The sequence below is a fragment of the Mytilus trossulus genome, chromosome 7 (genome assembly GCF_036588685.1).
Source record: "Mytilus trossulus isolate FHL-02 chromosome 7, PNRI_Mtr1.1.1.hap1, whole genome shotgun sequence".
Classification (NCBI taxonomy): domain Eukaryota; kingdom Metazoa; phylum Mollusca; class Bivalvia; order Mytilida; family Mytilidae; genus Mytilus; species Mytilus trossulus.
This window is the reverse complement of record NC_086379.1, coordinates 7,564,085-7,583,670: the sequence shown is the minus strand read 5'-3', so window position 1 is coordinate 7,583,670 and position 19,586 is coordinate 7,564,085. Positions and strand designations below refer to the sequence as shown.

The 19,586-nt window shown below is 33.2% G+C and overlaps 1 protein-coding gene and 1 long non-coding RNA gene across 2 annotated transcripts in view; both read left to right on the top strand.

Moving 5' to 3' along the window:
* LOC134726795 (uncharacterized) overlaps positions 1–19,586 on the top strand; it is a 252,490-nt gene that overhangs the window by 9,915 nt on the left and 222,989 nt on the right. The window lies entirely within an intron of this gene.
* Positions 7,690–18,618, top strand: LOC134726793 (dehydrogenase/reductase SDR family member 11-like). The gene is made up of 7 exons (XM_063591209.1): positions 7,690–7,852; positions 9,979–10,182; positions 12,199–12,293; positions 13,006–13,135; positions 14,192–14,281; positions 15,111–15,176; positions 18,529–18,618. The coding sequence occupies exons 1-7, from the start codon at positions 7,721–7,723 to the stop codon at positions 18,568–18,570; spliced, it is 759 nt and encodes a 252-aa protein (XP_063447279.1). The 5' UTR covers positions 7,690–7,720; the 3' UTR covers positions 18,571–18,618.

Here is a 19,586-nt window from a genome sequence, read left to right as displayed (position 1 = left end):
GTGACCGAACGACGCATGGATTTTTTTTATGAAATTAATGCAGAAAATGTAATTAAGGAACTATATTATTTTCCTACGCATTCACAATTTGTTTTGATCCGACGTTATCGGCGTCTTAAAACAACGCCTATTGTTGTATGACGTCAGAGAATAAAATAACCACGTTTATTTCACATGTGAAATTATCGGTTTATTCAACTTGGAAATCGATGTAATTTATTGCAACCAATGTAATAATTGTTTTTATTTACCTGTGTACTTTATTTTATTTGGCAGCAACTTGTCCAATGTTATGGTTGTGTTTCTGATATAGTTTTACGTCTAACCCCTTGTTTTATTAATTTTGTATTAACACATCAAATTTATTCGTTCAGTATAATTGAGTTCACATGATTTTGTTAATATGTCTTTTAATTGAGTTAAGCCATTTCAATGGATATTTTATAGTGTGTAGTTCTATGTTGTGATGTTACACTACTGTTTCGGGTTAGGGTAAAGGTTGAAATCTGCTAAGCCGTTTAAACCCACTGCATTTGTGTGCACATATCCGGAGTCGGGAGCCCGATGTTCAGTCGTTGTCGTTTATTAATGTGGTTCCTTAGCGTTTCTCGTGGTTTTTTTTATATAGACAATAACAATCAAAACCAAGGAGTACCCAAAGGACATTTGCATCAACAGTTATAAATATTAATTAAGAAACAACACGATCTCCACTTAAAATTGGGAGTGAAATCAGGTGCTGCGGAAGGGTAAGCATTTCCTGCACCGTATACGTACGACACCCGTCGTGTTATTTCTTTGTTCAGTTCGGTAATGATGAAAGGTTATTATGACTGAGGAAGAATATCAGATATGATTTCTGACACACTTTTGTCATATTAGCCAATCAGATTAAAACGAAACAGTACGTATAAATGAATATTTGTGGTGATCACCTTTTAAACGTTTAATAGTCACATGGAGTGATAGCATGATTTAATCATGGGGACAATCTTTTAAATACCACGGTGCATGTGTTTGAAAGAATATATAGAAGATATTGAATATATATTTGTTCAAAAATAAATATTTCAACTAGAATATGGACCTACCATTTTACTTGAAGTTTTTTATATGCGGGGCGACAAATTTTTTTTTTCAAATCTAATATTATTTTTTGTGGTAATTATCAAAAATAAGATTTTTTTCTTCCCTTCCTGGCCAGATTAATTATTTTCTCAAAATTCAGAATCAAATAGATTCCTATATTATATCCGAAAGAAGCATGCCCCGCCTTCTCTTCATGTTAAATGGTCAGTTCGGGATAAATATTTTTTTTAATTTATTTTTTGCAAATTTCTTGCAAGGGACAACAAATAATTATGAAAATAATCTCACCTCATGTAAGAATCCTGGGTTTTGATTGGTTGATAGCCAGTGTATTTTTCCCTAATTTAGTGTTATCAAATGAATATCGTTCATTTTGTAACGCCGCCGGGTCATTTGCCAAAAAGATATGCCTTTTTTACCCTCTCTGGTAATAGCCAAAAAATAATCAATCCGACTGGATGCTTGTTACGTCATGATCATCAATGCGTTTTGAAGATTAACATTCGGTGTAATTAAACAGATATAGCATATTCTTCAGGGGTATTTGCGAAAAATACAAGTCTTCAGAATGAATTTCCCTCGCCTTACGGCTCGCGAAATTTAACATTATCCCGACTAGTATTTTTTCGCAAATACCCCTCCTTAACATGATATATCTGTTTAATAATCATTTGATAACCCCCCCCCCCCTTTTTTTCCCCCGTCTGTTTCCTATATATTATTTTATATCGCAGTTTATATTAGCGGGTATCGATCATCTCTCTTTGAGGATGGTATGAGTAGGCAATCATTTGATTCTGAGGGGCCGGTCGGGCAGATTTTGTCAGTAACATTATTATTTTTTTAAGAAAAAAAAATCAACTGCTACAGTAACAAGCAAGATTATTTATTACACATACATGTATCATTTTACTTTATAATATAATTTGGAGATCATTTTTTTTGGTGGAAGCCAGCATATTTATTACATTTTTGTCCGTGGCCAATACATATATTTACAAAATCTACCAGCTCCGATCCTACAATCAAAGGGTCGTCCCCTAACCCCCGTTTATTATGCGGTATTGCTGGTATTATTTCAAATATTGGGTCCGGCGAAAAAGAATAGTGAGCCGGAAAAAAAAGTTGGAACTTAATACGCTGGGATTAGAAAATTATATCAATATATCTTATTTGGTTATTCATCGTTTATTCAGCGAAAGAACACATAGTATATATGAACATGATGAAGTTATCGTTAAGTATTCGGTATTTTTTTCTTTCTTTTTTCCCCAATTACAAAGAGTACAAGGAATTTCCCCTCCCCCTTTTTTGTTATTTAGCTCATTCTAAATTACGATCCGGATGAATACAAATTTTCAGTTATTTCTTTCTTAAGCTTTGCATGTATGCACTCAAGGAGCGGTCACTTTCTACATGTAGGTATATGCAGACGTTCCGCTAGAATTGGTCATTTTTCAACTTGTCAAATTCATGACTGGGTATGAAATTTAAACCTTATTATTTGACTGGGCCAGTAATTTCAGGACTAATATATGATACGTTGAAAATTATCAGGCAAATCTATTTTTTTTAACAAAATCAGAATCAAAATATTTTTTCTAAAAAATATAAGTCCCCATCCCCCTCCTACCAGAAAATGCTCCGTGACTAAACTACGACATATAGAACAAAAAGAATAAGACAGACAGTACGCGGGTCTATCAATAAAAATGCACTTATAATCAAAGCGAGATTGACATCTTAACTTGAAATTAATGATCCCGCTTCGTGTCATATGAATAAAGAATAAAATTATTTTGTTAAAGTGTCACGTATTGATTAACATCTGAACAATATACAGTAAAACATATACAATATTTAAAATAATCAACACCCAGCCAAACTAATTGACTTATGAGACACTGTAAAAATATATTACAAAGTTATATATGGCAAATAATTAGGTGATACGTTCGTGGTTCGTGATCTCGCCGGTTACCTCTAATAGGAGGATGCAAAATTAATATATTTTGCACAGTCAAACAAATACCCATCTCATTCACCAAAATCACTTCTTAATAAAACAGATTCATATTTGTTGTGTATGCGATTGTATGATTATCTTCATCCGCACTACTTTAGATTACAGTATAATGACGGTTACATCAGCCTCTAGAATCATGCTCTGATAAGCAAATAGATGTAAAACTTAACCATGCTACACAACATCTACTTTTTTTATTCTGACATGTAACCATTCAGAAGTTACATTACAGTACTATGCAGTGTGAAATTTACGATATAACAAAGATATTCAAAAGCAGGATTCTATTGTATTATAAAAGAGTAGAATCGCACAAAGATTGATAACACTCCTTTCTCTCTTTTAAAGTGGTCAGTTGGTTTAAATTGAACATGGATATGTAATTATTAACAATTCAATCTAATTCAATTCAAATCTGTATGGCCATAAAACTACATATATATTTATAGTATGTGACACAACATAACAAAATGAAAATAAAAAAATAGCAACAAGATAATTAATATACACAATAAACATGATAAAAGTAAATTTAACAGATATTGTCAATCTGTAATAAGAAAGATAACTCTGATTGAAAGATGTGATTTTCCGTTGTACCCGCGAATCTGCACGTAAACAAAAGAGGTAGGAATTGGTGAAACACTGATCCGCCATCTATATATGACGTTACGCACGATATTGCGTCCCAATTGGTAACGTCAAAATTTGACGTTTTACGTCGGTAATCGAGTATACTTTGTTCGTTTTGATTATAATCATTTTTGATCGATATGGATACTTCAAAGTCTTGAATATGTACGAAATATTTGCTACTGGTAGATACGCAAGCAAATGAACTTTTCGGACTTCTGATTCGGCTTGTGTTGTATTTTTCTGTATATTTATTGTAACTTTTATTTTTTTGCTCTTTTCCTTTTAGTTTCTTTATTTCTTTACAATCTTTAATTCTCTCTGTCTCGGATATGAAATTCTTTTGTTCTGTAAATAATAATTTACCTATTTATTGACAAATTACCATATGTTTTTTTTTTCATTTTAGATAGTTATTCATTTTCTATTTGATTATAACTACTTTTATATATTGCAGTTCTTATCATGGTTTCTATGATTCTATCTATTTTCGAAACTTGTAATTTGTTTATTTTGTTTTGTCCTCTGATCTTAAAACATAAAATCGAACCGTACTTGTTATTTAAAAACAATGAAATATCGTTCACATATCATATGATAATACGAACTGCTTTCAAATTCGATGGCCTAGGATGATGATTGGCCTAATGAGTTCATATAAAGTGATAAAAAACATGGTAATTTTAAGATACGCTCGTGGCGAGATTTGTTCGACTCCGATGCTAATCGACAGTTATTGCAACTATTTTAACTTAAGGTCGCCTGATGTCCGGCTTCTCCTACCTTTGATGACAGGTCAATAAAATACAACAAATGTCGCTTATACATTATGTGGTGTTAAACACCAAAACAAAGAACAAACTTTTAGAAATAATTTGAAAATACATATATGTATATATATATATAGCGTCCCGAATCGAAAACGTCCGAAACGTAAGAAAATTGCTCAGTGGACAAACTTGCAAGACATTTGTTTTGTTAAAAAACGAAGTCATTTCGACTTAATAGCTTATCAACAAGTATGTTATCGTATTGTGGGGTGAAAGCACAATTACGAAAAAGCACTGTTTTATATGCTTCAAATTGAATATTTAATAAAATGACGTTGAAACTTACAGTGTTTTTGTAAAAAGCGGCGAAATTTGACATTGGACAATCTTGCAAGACATTTTCCCGAGGCCAATGCGTTTTTATTTGTGGTGCGAGTGCTGTAAAATTCCGGATTTGAAATGGTCTATCTAAGCACATTTGTAGAAATAATTTATAAAAACAAAATTTTATATCATCTGATATTTTAAAAAGCGATAAATTTTGATAACATACCATTTTCAGAAACCTGACCATGGCGAGGATCATTCATTTTTTTTAAAATGATTTTTTACCGTTCGATTAACACAAAAAACAGCAATGGCGTCATAAATTATATTAGACTTTTATTATTCATGCGAATTTTCGCGGATTTTAAACTTTTTATTAGACCACAAAAATTACCGCAAAAGTTATTTTGCGAATAATTTGTTACGTCTGACATGCATATTTTTGACGTTTTGGTAATATTTGTATCATTATTCTAAATTATTATGAAAAGTTAAAGAATATTTTTAATGTTTTTGGAAACAGTAATACCTGCCTAATCTACGGATATGAATTTCATAAAGCTGAACTAGTTAGTTTTCATAGAAGAGCTATTTATCAAATTGCTCTGTCGCATTTCACGGCATTGACGCAATAACGTGCTTAACGTATAGCTTCGCACCGAAGTCAGTGTAGCGATAAGTGAACACAACAGGGGTCCAGTGGTGTAGTACTGGGGCGTGTTTTTTTTTTATCTTCGGTAGTGAGCCAGAAGAGGTCCATTTCTTTAAATTTTGCATTTGTCATAAAAGATCTTCTCGCTCTCTTCCATCTGTTCTTTTTAAATAGGTGGTTTAGAAGACAGAGGCACATAACAAACATGGCGTCGTTTAGTCTAAATTACATTAATAAATTAATGAATGTAGATAACTTTTTCAATCTTGTGCGTACAACTTTAAATCTTATGCGCACAACTTTTAATCTTGAAACTTCTCAAAATTGTGCGCACAAGATTAAAAGTTGTGCGCAAGTTTACAAAAGTTGTGCGCAAAATTTTACAAAAGTCTAAATTGAAGACAACGTTCAAACATATGGTTGCGTTGGATCGGCAACTTTTATACGTGGGTATGCAAAACCAATTTCTTGGTAGAGGGGTCTTAATACAGCAAGAACAACATTTTCCAAAAGACCAGACACAGTGACAAAAAAAGTATTTTTTAATAAAACGCATTTGACTAGCAGGTCGAACAACTGATGTTCCTAAACCCTGCTGACTGCCATTAGCGATTGCCAAATAAACGGATCACCAGATGTAACATAATGGATCTTTATTAAATGTATCAATTTAAATATAATGATACATATGCATACAGTTTTACTATATATGAATTGTTCTTATTTGATAAAGGAAACGGATTAATATAACTTGTTTATATTTTAAAAATTCATGAATAATTTGTTATTTTCCAGAAAGTGATATAATTGTTTTATAATTATTTAATTTCGTTTGAGGGGACTTATAGGTCCCTTGGGCCGGGTGTATTCATATTTATTATAAATGAGATATAGCAAAATGTGGTGTAAGTGCCAATGAGACAACTCTCCATCCAAATAACAATTTATTGTATGTTTATATAGATAATTTTGGTCTGCAATTTTATTGATGCAAACCAATTCCAAATGTTTACAAAAAATGTATAACAAAAATAAAATTAAGTAGCCACAACTTAGCTATAGAAAATAGAAGATTTTATGGTATAACAAGAAATAATAGAACATGTACCTTTGTAAAAATGATAAAGAGGAGATGAGTTTCATTGCATCCTCAAATGTCCACGTCTTCAAGGTTTTAGAACAATTCATATTAGATATAAGGAAGATGTGGTGTGAGTGCCAATGAGACAACTCTCCATCCAAGTAACAATTTAAAAAGTAAACCATTATAAGTTAAAGTACGGCCTTCAACACGGAGCCTTGGCTCACACCGAACAACAAGCTATAAAGGGCCCCAAAAATACTAGTGTAAAACCATTCAAACGGGAAAACAACAGTCTAATCTATATAAACAAAACGAGAAACGAGAAATATATTAAGCCATTTTATTGAAAAAAACGTCGATGTACACATTTATCAAACTGATGAGTACTAACAATGTAAAAGAATTACATGTAATTTAGGTAAATTTATATTTAGATCTTTTAAGCTTAGATCCGAAATGTTAAAACAATGTGTGTTTATTACTACAACACCTTCTGCTTTCACATAGTCTGTGTGTATGTATGTATTATATGTATTATTGATGTTGATATAATTGTATACCTATACTTTATATAGACTTTGGTAATAAGATATGTAATCTGTACATATTTACTGCATGTCACTATAACAAATAATTAACTTAATTGTATAAATTAACAGCTTGTTTTCGGATCCTGTCAAATAATATTTTGTATGTAAATGTCAATTTGTGTACATTATATTTAGCCTGAATGTAACTAATAAAATACAGTATGTTTACGCTATAAAGCATGTTGTATAAAGCGCGGAGGTGCTACATTCTAAAATAAGCACACGGTCAACTTTTTTACAGCCCTATCAAGTTACAACACAAGTTAATAATACAGATGTTTGATTTCATCTTTTTTTTTAGACACTGACGTGATGACTGACTGAGTAATAATTTTTTTGTTTTTGTTTTTGTAAATTCATAATAAAAAAGATATGCAGCATTCATTCCACAAAATTGAAGGTTTGAAAATGACACTAAAAAAGTATAATATAATTGTGTTGCGTTTTTGAACACCGTCAGTATATCCTAACAGTATTTATCATTTAAACGCGTAAAATAGAAGTGTCCGTGACCGATTCAAATTTTACCGCAGTTCATTAATTAGAACAATGGAAAGGTGGGCAGGTCGAGTTGCTCTTGTAACCGGTGCCTCTGTTGGCATTGGTGCCGCTATTGTGCGACAGCTTGTTCAAAATGGCATGAAAGTTGTAGGCTGTTCAAGAACTATCGATAAAATTGAGGTATCGTATGAACATCTTTTATTTACACACACAATGTAAAATGTTGTACCTGTACACGAGTTGTTTTACAGCAAGCTTATATATGTGAGTGAATAATTATACATGTAGGTCTCGTGCTGGAAATACCAACAAATAATCAATTATTCCGATAATGCATAGGCACACACCAATGTTTTAAAAACTACATGCGTATGTGATATTTATACATCTATAGTCATGATAGTATACAGATCTATACAGATGTAAGAAGATCTGGTATTAATGCTTCTGTCCACCCAAGTCATAATTTGTAAAAGTATGTATAGTCGTGTGAGTGAGGGGATAAAGATACACACCATTATAATGTTTGCCATTTTATCCCCACTTTGGTAATATTATAGTATCTTGATCTTATAGCCAACAGTATGGTAAAAGAAAGTTTATATTATTTGTAACCATGGAAACATCATCATATACGGTTTTTAAAAATTACTGCAATATTTTTTTGTGTTATATTTGATATTGACGACAGAGAACATATATATGTAGGATACATTAAACTTCAATTGACATAGCTACAGAAATACCGTATGACTGAGAAAAGAAGGATTGGTTGAGTATTTGTTGTGTATTCAGAACAACGTTATAATGTATAAGAAAAAAAAACTTTAAAAAGATGTCTATTTAAAGAAACAAATTGCTTTATACCAGTAACTTTAAAAATATCTGTTATTTTAAGACGGACTAGTTTTTGTAAGATAACAAACATAGCTTGACCAAGTTACGCGATAACTAAATAAATTATTATCTCTTTAAACCCTATGTGACCTATATAAACGTGACCTATATGAACGTGATGAAGTGCAAATAATTTTTATTTTTTCTAATTTGTATATCTTCAACAGATACTGTTCTTTACATGTAAATTGTTTGCACCAATAATATAAAGAGGGATACCAATAATATAAAGAGGGATACCAGAATATGATTCTCAAACAGTCACACCACTGCTCGTACAATATGATTTTAATATTGAAAATGTTTCACCCCATAAATATGTAGTTTTTTGACATACCTTACATGTACATTTGTATGTCGTACTAAGTAAGGTCAGGCTTCGTCAATTTTATATGTTATACTAGGTTCGTGTCTGTCTTGTCAATCAGCTTAATTACCTTTCTTGGATTCGAACGTCACTGATGAGTCTTTTGAAGACGAAACGCGCGTCTGGCGTATATACAACATTTAGTCCTGGTATCTATGATGAGTTTATCTATGTACATACAATATTGCCTCATGGAGTTTCCCAATTGGCTGTCAAACCTATAGCTACACTCAACAAATGCTTGCATATAATTAGCTGTGCTGGATGTATAAATACATAGACACGTCCAGTCTTAATGTGTTCGTATAAAATCTCGCAACAAATCTCTGAGGGGTCCGAAGTGACCTTCTGCGGGCCATTATTTTTGCACCTATCGAAAACACAGTTTTATCTGTTTTTTTTTTTCTTTCTTTTAATTGTTGATATGTACACGTCACAGAGTCTCTATCTCGTTTTCTCTGTCAATGGATAAATGAAAAACACAAAACGCCATCATTAAAGAACATAAATAAATATCGAAATAAAAATAAGATAAATGAATAATCAATAAAATGATTGTGCCCTCATGATGTATACTCTATCCTTATAACGAAACTGCAAGTACAAACAACATTTTACAATACTTATATCTAGCAGACAACTACGGAAAGGAAGCTCTGAAACCCCCAATTGGCTGGTAATATGAAAATATACCTCTAAATGTTCTAATATTGTTGGTTGTACTTAATAATATCTTACAGTAATGCCATTATCAGTAGAGGAATTATCGAATTTACATAGCATATAAAAGGAGATGTTTATTGATTGCCAATGAAACAACCAACAACAGGGTTTAAATGAACTGGATATTGGCAATTATAGGCAACCGCACGACCTTCAACAAATGAGAAGAATCCATACTGTATAGGCGGCTAGAAAATGCCCTTTCATTAAAGATGTGTAACAGTGCAACTAACATACATGCATATTAAATGTCAATGCACTAAAACAGAAGGAGGGAGTCTTCTAACTATAAATAACAAACTTGTTTTTTTTTATCCAGGCTCTAAAAACTGAATTATCATCGGCCAAAGGCCAGGTAATACCTGTGAGATGTGACCTAACAAAAGAACAAGACATTATGGATATGTTCACCATGATCAAACGAGATTTAGGTGGCGTAGATGTTTGTGTCAACAATGCTGGATTAGCACATGCAGCTCCATTACTTAGTGGGGAAACAAAAGATTGGAGAGAAATGGTTGATGTAAGTTCTCAAATAAACTTCTTTTTTTTAATTGTTATTTGGTTAGTTTGGAATGGTTTAATGTTGGGTTAAATACATAATGGCATTGTTGAAGATCTTTCATATGCGATTTTTTTTTCTCACTAAAATATATAAATTTTCTAATACTACTGTTGTTAGAAGAAGTTCCAGAGCTTATACTACAATAATATTAGGTTCACTGTCAAAAATAATGAAAGAATATTATCATTGTCATTTACAATTTTAGATACATGTCTAAACAACGGTAATCGAAAATACTTAGCACAGATCTAGGTGTTTTACATTTGTCCCAGCTGTAGCTTGCATAATCAATAATCCGTGTTTGAAAAAAATAGGAATTCAATTTGTAAGGCCAAAATTAAAAATATGTTTGTTTCCCCTCCCCCCCCACCCGGGTCAAAAATAAGCCCCTGGGTCAAAAATTATTTTCCACAAAAAAATCGAAATCATTTTTTTTCCTGAAAATAATTTGTTTCCATTTTTGGAAAGTGCTTGAAAGCAGAAGGATTGATAATCTAAATAAATACACTTAAATTGAGCACGAACAACTGATAAATGGCCTGGACTGGACAAGTCAAACCATTCATGTGACCATGCTGACAATCACATCCAGTAAAAAAAAAAAAAAATACCTGCCTTCCTGTTCTGTTTACAAAGGGTAGACCCGGGGGAGGGGAAACAGACATTCTTTTAAATGTGGCCTAATCCTTTTCTAGTTTTATTCTTTTTGTATGTTTTTAGAAGTTAAAAATTAAATAACAAAAGTTCTGGCATTAAAGGCAAAATAAAAAGCTAAAACGAATGGAAAACAACTGTCATATCCGACTCATTTAGTACAGGCATTTTCTCCTGTTAAACATGGTAACAGTGGATCATAACTCTAACTTGTATAACAGTCATTATAAAATATAAAATACTTTTTTTTATTCTTCTTTGATTCCTTTGTAACGATAAATTTCATTGGTCGGTCAAGTAATACTTGATGTGTAAAATCAAAGGAGTTCTTGCAATCACGAATGACGCGTTGTTTGTCTACCTGTACAGTGTAACGCTCCTCATTCTATGAGCACGTATTTATAACGGTTGTAATGAATGACGCGTTGTTTGTCTACCTGTACAGTGTAACGCTCCTCATTCTATGAGCACGTATTTATAACGGTTGTAATGAATGACGCTTTGTTTGTCTACCTGTACAGTGTAACGCTCCTCATTCTATGAGCACGAATTTATAACGGTTGTAATGAATGACGCGTTGTTTGTCTACCTGTACAGTGTAACGCTGCTCATTCTATGAGCACGTATTTATAACGGTTGTAATGAATGACGCGTTGTTTGTCTACCTGTACAGTGTAACGCTCATCATTCTATGAGCACGTTTTTATAACGTATGTAATGAATGACGCGTTGTTTGTCTACCTGTACAGTGTAACGCTCCTCATTCTATGAGCACGTATTTATAACGGTTGTAATGAATGACGCGTTGTTTGTCTACCTGTACAGTGTAACGCTCCTCATTCTATGAGCACGTATTTATAACGGTTGTAATGAATGACGCGTTGTTTGTCTACCTGTACAGTGTAACGCTCCTCATTCTATGAGCACGTATTTATAACGGTTGTAATGAATGACGCTTTGTTTGTCTACCTGTACAGTGTAACGCTCCTCATTCTATGAGCACGAATTTATAACGGTTGTAATGAATGACGCGTTGTTTGTCTACCTGTACAGTGTAACGCTGCTCATTCTATGAGCACGTATTTATAACGGTTGTAATGAATGACGCGTTGTTTGTCTACCTGTACAGTGTAACGCTCATCATTCTATGAGCACGTATTTATAACGGTTGTAATGAATGAAGGTACACTTTACATCGTAATATATTATGATACTTGTCGACGTCAATCTGATATTGTACACTCTCTAATGATTTTTTACCAATTATCGAAATGACATTTATAACAGAATATTCTTTATTAAGATTTTATAAAATTTCAGGTAAATATCATAGGGTTGACAATTTGTACAAGAGAAGCTGTCAAACAAATGAGGGAAAAAGGTGCAAATGATGGGCATGTATTTCTGCTAAACAGGTTAGAAAAATTCACACAGCAGCAATTTTAATACATGAACATTTAGCTAAACTGAAACGATCGTATTGTTGATAAATATTTTTTGAAACAATCGAAAAATAAAGATAAAAATAATATGTTAGTAGATTCTTTTTCATATTTCTCGATTTTTCTCGTGAACACGGTTGTCAGACGTATTGGATTTTGCTAAAGTTTCTAACCGAAGTGTTATATGAAGAGGTTCGTATTACGTTCAGTGGCGGATTCAAAAGAGTGGGGAGGGCGTTCCGAGAGTTGGAACCCCCCGTTTTGACGATCAATGATTTTGAATGGAGGCATATAATCGGAAAGTTAATAATTATATATAGGAAGATGTGGTATGTGTGCCAATGAGACAACTCTCCATCTAAATAACAATTTATAAAAGTAAACCAATATAGGTCATGGTATGGCCTTCAACACGGAGCCTTGGCTCACATCGAACAGAAAGCTATAAAGGGCCCACAAAATTAGTAATGTAAAACCATTCAAATGGGAAAACTAACGGTTTAATCTATATAAAAATAATGTCTGGATCCGCACCTGACAATGCAGCCATTCAAATGGGAAAAACCAACGGTTTAATCTATATAAAAATAATGTCTGGATCCGCACCTGACGTTGCTGTAAGCAGATACATTGTCTATAGAAAAATTGCTTATACTAATTAAAACCTGTACTATTCTCTTTTTAGTATGTCTGGTCATCGAGTTATCCCTTCCGCTAATGGACATTTTTATTCAGCTACCAAGTTTGCTGTGACTGCTCTCGGAGAAGGTATCAGGCACGAACTTCGAGAAATGAAATCACAAATAAGAATCACGGTAATTAAAATAAATAAAGGGTTTATTTAACATAAATACATAGATGTGGTGTAAATGCCAGTCTGCCAAAAGATACAACTCACTTGGGTATTTGGATTTGGGTAATTTTTCCGTTTTTTAATTTTAAGTATATACATGTAATATAATTTTGTAATTATATTCATGTAACATAATTATATAGTATTGTGCTACTGATTTTAGTATACTTGAAGGTACTACTAAATAACTCTCCTTGTGTATATATAAAATCATGTTTTAGGTTATGATTGTCAATACGTTGTTTGTATTTTTCCTGCCATTCTTCGAATGCAATATTAGTAACTTTAGATCATGGTTTCTGAAAAGTTGAGATTAGAAATTTTGTCATAGATAAATGCAACTATTATCACTTCAAAACACATACAACCAATTTCAGGCTGTGTACTTATTCTGGTAAATTGGCTAACACCCTTATAATCATTCAAGTATATACCTCGTCTACTCTACGCTACAAGGACAGTCAGACACATATTAAAAACTGGAAGTAGACGGTCTTATTCAACACATGCTCTGCACTATTTAACCTTTACTAAATTGGTTGCATAAACTGTTATACCGAGAAACATCGAACTTCCGGTACGTTGTATTATTTCTTTATGATGAGTATCCTGAAAGATGGGATATTTTGACCATTATACAGGTAAATAAGTCTTTATTTTTATTTTGTAAACTGCTAGACAGTTTGAAAGTCAGGCAATCTGCTATAAGGGTGACCATGGTTTTGAACATTGTGCTCTATAACTTCCAAATCATGAGCTTGGTATATTTGTGATGAGATTGTACACACTCTTGTTTTCTTGTCCGAAACTCAGTGTATTCTTAGATATAAATTATCAAGTCTTGACACTGGCGTAGTGCATCCATGTCTATGATGTTTAAATAAATGGATAAATTAGTTACTTTTTCATGTATTTATTGCACTGGCATCAAAAGAAAATTTAACAATACGAATAATGATAACGTAAGGTTGTCCCTTTGACTTTTGCTTATGCTTCAATTTAATATTATTTATTACAGTCGATCAGTCCTGGTCTAGTTGAAACAGAGTTTGCACAAAGAATGCAGAAAAGTGAGGAAAAAGCTCAGGCGTTATATTCAAGTATAAAGGTATGATTATAACGTTATCAAGTAATAACACTTAAAAGGATACGTGTTTCATACAATATGGTACATTTTGTCTTATTGCAAATCAAACTACCCCCCCTCCCCCCCCCCCCCCCCCCCCCCCCCCAAACCGTACTTTGACCGATAATTGATAAATTTTGATACGTTGTGACTTAGATGAAGAAATGTCTCATTGGCATACAATTTCAACATCTTCTTATTTTATTAAACAAAGGTATTGTTGCATGTTTTCGAAACTTGGTCCATTGACTTTCGGATTGTCAATCTGTTGCATAGTGAAAACGCTTTCAACCTTCATCGGATACTGTGATATGATACCATGGAATTAACTATTGCAACAACAAAAGACTTGCTTTACCGGAACAAAGCTGAAATGACCGTAAATTGCTACTTGATTTATTTATGGAATCATGTTAAAGAATAATCCATTTTATGACAGTAAACACAGTCATCAGTACTTTTATCCTGTCTTCTTTATACATTGTTTGTCAGGTATATTATGTAAACTGTCAAATACCTTCATTTACATGTAATGCATGCTATCATTTAGACCATGAATTTCAGAGTATTTTATTTATTTATTGGCCATTAATCGACGAAAAACTATTTAAAACAAATAAAAAATAATAGTTTCATTTGACATCTGAAAAACCTTTGCTGATTTTATTTTCAATTTACTGTTGTTTCCAAGATTTTTTTTAAATACTAGTAACTAACTGAAATTAATTTTTGATGTTTTAAAAGAAAGACACGTTTGAAATACAAATACATATACTCCTTATAGATGCATACATAATATACTCTTTTTCAGTGTCTCCAAGCCGATGATATAGCAGATGCTTTAGTCTATGCCTTAAGTGCTCCAGCACATGCTCAGGTTAGTAGTCTATGCCTTAAGTGCTACAGCACATGCTTAGGTTAGAAGTAAATGCCTTAAGTGCTACAGCACATGCCCATGTTAGAAGGCTATGCCTTGTGCTACAGCACATGCCCAGGTTAGTAGTCTATGCCTTAAGTGCTCCAGCACATGCTCAGGTTAGTAGTCTATGCCTTTAGTGCTCCAGCACATGCTCAGGTTAGTAGTCTATGCCTTAAGTGCTACAGCACATGCCCATGTTAGAAGTCTATGCCTTGTGCTACGGCACATGCTCAGGTTAGTAGTCTATGCCTTTAGTGCTCCAGCACATGCTCAGGTTAGTAGTCTATGCCTTAAGTGCTACAGCACATGCCCATGTTAGAAGTCTATGCCTTGTGCTACGGCACATGCTCAGGTTAGTAGTCTATGCCTTTAGTGCTCCAGCACATGCTCAGGTTAGTAGTCTATGCCTTAAGTGCTCCAGCACATGCTCAGGTTAGTAGTCTATGCCTTAAGTGCTCCAGCACATGCTCAGGTTAGTAGTCTATGCCTTAAGTGCTCATCACATGCTCAGGTTAGTAGTCTATGCCTTAAGTGCTCCAGCACATGCTCAGGTTAGTAGTCTATGCCTTAAGTGCTCATCACATGCTCAGGTTAGTAGTCTATGCCTCAAGTGCTCACATATGCTCAGGTTAGTAGTCTATTCCTTAAGTGCTCATCACATGCTCAGCGTAGTAGTCTATGCCTTAAGTTCTCATCACATGCTCAGGTTAGTAGTCTATGCCTTAAGTGCTCCGTGACTTCCTCATATTATTAGTCTATGCATAAAGTGTTTATCACATTCTCAGGCTAGTTGTCTATGTTTTATACATGCTCAGGTTAGTAGTATATGCCTTAAGTGCTCATCACATGCTCAGGTTAGTAGTCTATGCCTTAAGTGCTACAGCACATGCTCAGGTTAGTAGGCTATGCCTTATGTGCTCCGTGACTTCCTCATATTATTAGTCTAGGCATTAAGTGTTTATCTCATTCTCAGGCTAGTTGTCTATGGTCATTTTTTTAAATTTTCTGTTTACAAAACTTTGAATTATTCGAAAAACTAAGGATTTTCTTACCCCAGGAATAGATTACCTTAGCCGTATTTGGCACAACTTTTTGGAATTTTGGGTCCTCAATGCTCTTCAACTTTGTATTTGTTTGGCTTTTTAACTATTTTGATCTGAGCGTCACTGATGAGTCTTATGTAGACGAAACGCGCGTCTGGCGTAAAAAGATATAATCCTGGTGCTTTTGATAACTATTTACACCACTGCGTCGATGCCACTGCTGGTGGACGTTTCGTCCCCGAGGGTATCACCAGCCCAGTAGTCAGCACTTCGGTGTTGACATGAATATCAATTATATGGTCATTTTTTTTAATTTTCTGTTTACAAAACTTTGAATTATTCGAAAAACTAAGGATTTTCTTACCCCTAGAGTAGATTACCTTAGCCGTATTTGGCACAACTTTTTGGAATTTTGGGTCCTCAATGCTCTTCAACTTTGTATTTGTTTGGCTTTTTAACTATTTTGATCTGAGCGTCACTGATGAGTCTTATGTAGACGAAACGCGCGTCTGCCGTAAAAAATTATAATCCTGGTACTTTTGATAACTATTTTACACATTCTCAGGCTAGTTGTCTATGTTTTATACATTCTCAGGCTAGTTGTCTATGTTTTACACATTCTCAGGCTAGTTGTCTATGTTTTATACATGCTCATGTTAGTAGTCTATGCATTAAATGCTCCAGCACATGAAGGTTTGTATATATCCATTAAGCCAGGTTCAACCTATCATTTGTCCTTAAAATGTCCTGTAACAAGTCAGAAATATGACAGTTGTTATGGAAAAGTTCCTCCCTATGTGAGTGGTCTTTTTTCTTCATTTCAGAGTTCCTGTTGTTCGTTAGTTTTCCTCTTTTAATTATGTGTTTCTATCGGGTTTTTTATTTTGTTAACCGGATTTGTTTACTCGCGATTGATTTACTCACACCACATCTTCCCATATCAATTAGACCACTGAATGATATAATTGTCTTATCTGGGCAGCTCTAGTTAACTGGTGTTTAAATGTCATAACTAATTCAGAAAATGCAAATCAGGACATAGAAAAAAAGTATGGAATCACATGAAACCCAAATTGAGTGATACCGGGTGTTCCATCAGCGTAACCTTCTCATGCACTTCAGGTAATATTGAATGGAGGATAGCGGTGGCGTTCGATCTATGACAGAGTGTTTTGTAAATTTAGACACCTTGGTTAAAGATCAACCAATTTGTGATGGCAACCAAATAACGCACGGATTTCAGTATTTCGTTAATAGAATTTTTTTTGGATTTGCCTGCGAGTTGGAAGCTTTCTTTTGATATTCGATTTTGCAATTATTTTTAAGTTAAATTCTCATCTTAACATGAATAATTGTTGTTATTTCAGAGTTAGTACTCCGTGTATATCCATAGTCTAATTAAGTTTTTCTATGTTTCCTTTTTATGCTTTTGTAATATGTTTCTTTTCATAATAACGTTTTATGATTATTAACTTTTGCGTTTATAACAATGACAACAACGTGTTCATGGACATAACATTTTTATGGGTAAATTTTGTTAATAATGCTCGATCAAATGAATCAACAACAAAGGAAAGATTTTAACGACATTGACTGGCTATACAGCCTTTGCACGGTCGGTATGCATGATAAATTTTACAACGCTGCTTTGTAATAAACAAACAGAGCTAGTGAATTATAACGATTCGTTACTTTTAACAAGTTCATTGTTTTTACCGGCAATAGAACTAATATTCATGATATAATACGGAGAAAAACAAATGAATGAACCCTGTCAATGATTCCAGTCTCGCATCGAATGCATCTCCCTCATGCAAAGCTCTGATTCCTTTCACGGATTTTGCTATACTTTTTGGACCTTTTGGATTATAGCTCATCATCTTTTATATAAGCTTTGGATTTCTAATATTTTGGCCACGAGCATCACTGAAGAGACATGTATTGTCGAAATGCGCATCTGGTGCAAGAAAATTGGTACCGTTAATTGTATTTCTGAGATCGTGCTATCCCCATTGTTTCAGTTTGTGATCTTGGTGTGTGTTCTCCGTAACTATTCATAATATTTGAGTGTTTTTTAACTAATGTTTCATTGAATATAGATGCACCACTGTGCAGTTTGATACAAATTAGTGTTTAAATAGTTTACATGTTTGATGTTGATGTTGAATTAGATAAAACACGATGCACTATCGAAACTTAAAATCACGATTTTTATACATTTGGTAATTTGTATATAATGTTAATATATGTTCTTGATTTTTTTACAGATACACGACATTTTGTTACGTCCAACAGACCAAGTCAGCTAATCTGTGTCCACAACTTTTAAATTTATAATAATACAATTGCCACATTAATTGTTATTTTTATTATTTTACATGTGGAGCAGGATCTGCTTATCATTCCGGAGCACCTCAGATCACCCCTAGTTTTTGGTGGGGTTCGAGTTGTTTATTCTTTAGTTTTCTATGTTTTGTCATGTGTACTATTGTTTGTCTGTTTGTTTTTTATTCATTTTTAGCCATGGCGTTGTCAGTTTATATTCAATTTATGAGTTTGACTGTCCCTTTGGTATCTTTCGTCCCTATTTTCTTAATCTTGCCATTTTTTATTTTATTTATATGCTTACATCTATACATCTTAGTACAATGAACAAAATTAATAACGAATACACAGTTATATTTAATATCAAAGCAGTTATTGTACATTTTATAGAACAGAATATTAGGGCGTTGCTATTATTTTAACTGTAAACAAGCACAGTTCATAAAATAACTGCTTTTTAATTAATTAGAATATAGCATTTTTTCTACAAATATCTGTCTTTTATAATTATTGTTTTATAGTAAAAAGTAAAACAACAAAAATACCGAACTCCAAGTAAAATTCAAAATTGTAAAGCCACTTATCAAATGACAAAATCAAAAGCACAAATACATAAAAAATATTGAAAACACCTGTCATATTCCTGACCAGGTACAGACATTTTCTTATGTAGAAAATGGTGGTTCGTGTATGGCAGTCACATACAACTATGTAAATATAACTTAATGATATAACAATGTTTTTTAAAATGTTTTTTAAAAGGAAATGATTCTGAAACTCAAATCTGGCAAACAAGCCAAATATAAACCGAGTTATGGTTTCAATGAAACTATGTTTGTGGATTTTGTTATATGTACAAAATTGATTTGATCAACCTGTACATGTGTTTTCATTAGACAACAATAACATTAGCAATATAGTTCTGTCATTGTGGCCACATATGTCTAGATCATGTCGATGTTGTTCAGTCATTGTGGCCACAGATGTCTAGATCATGCCG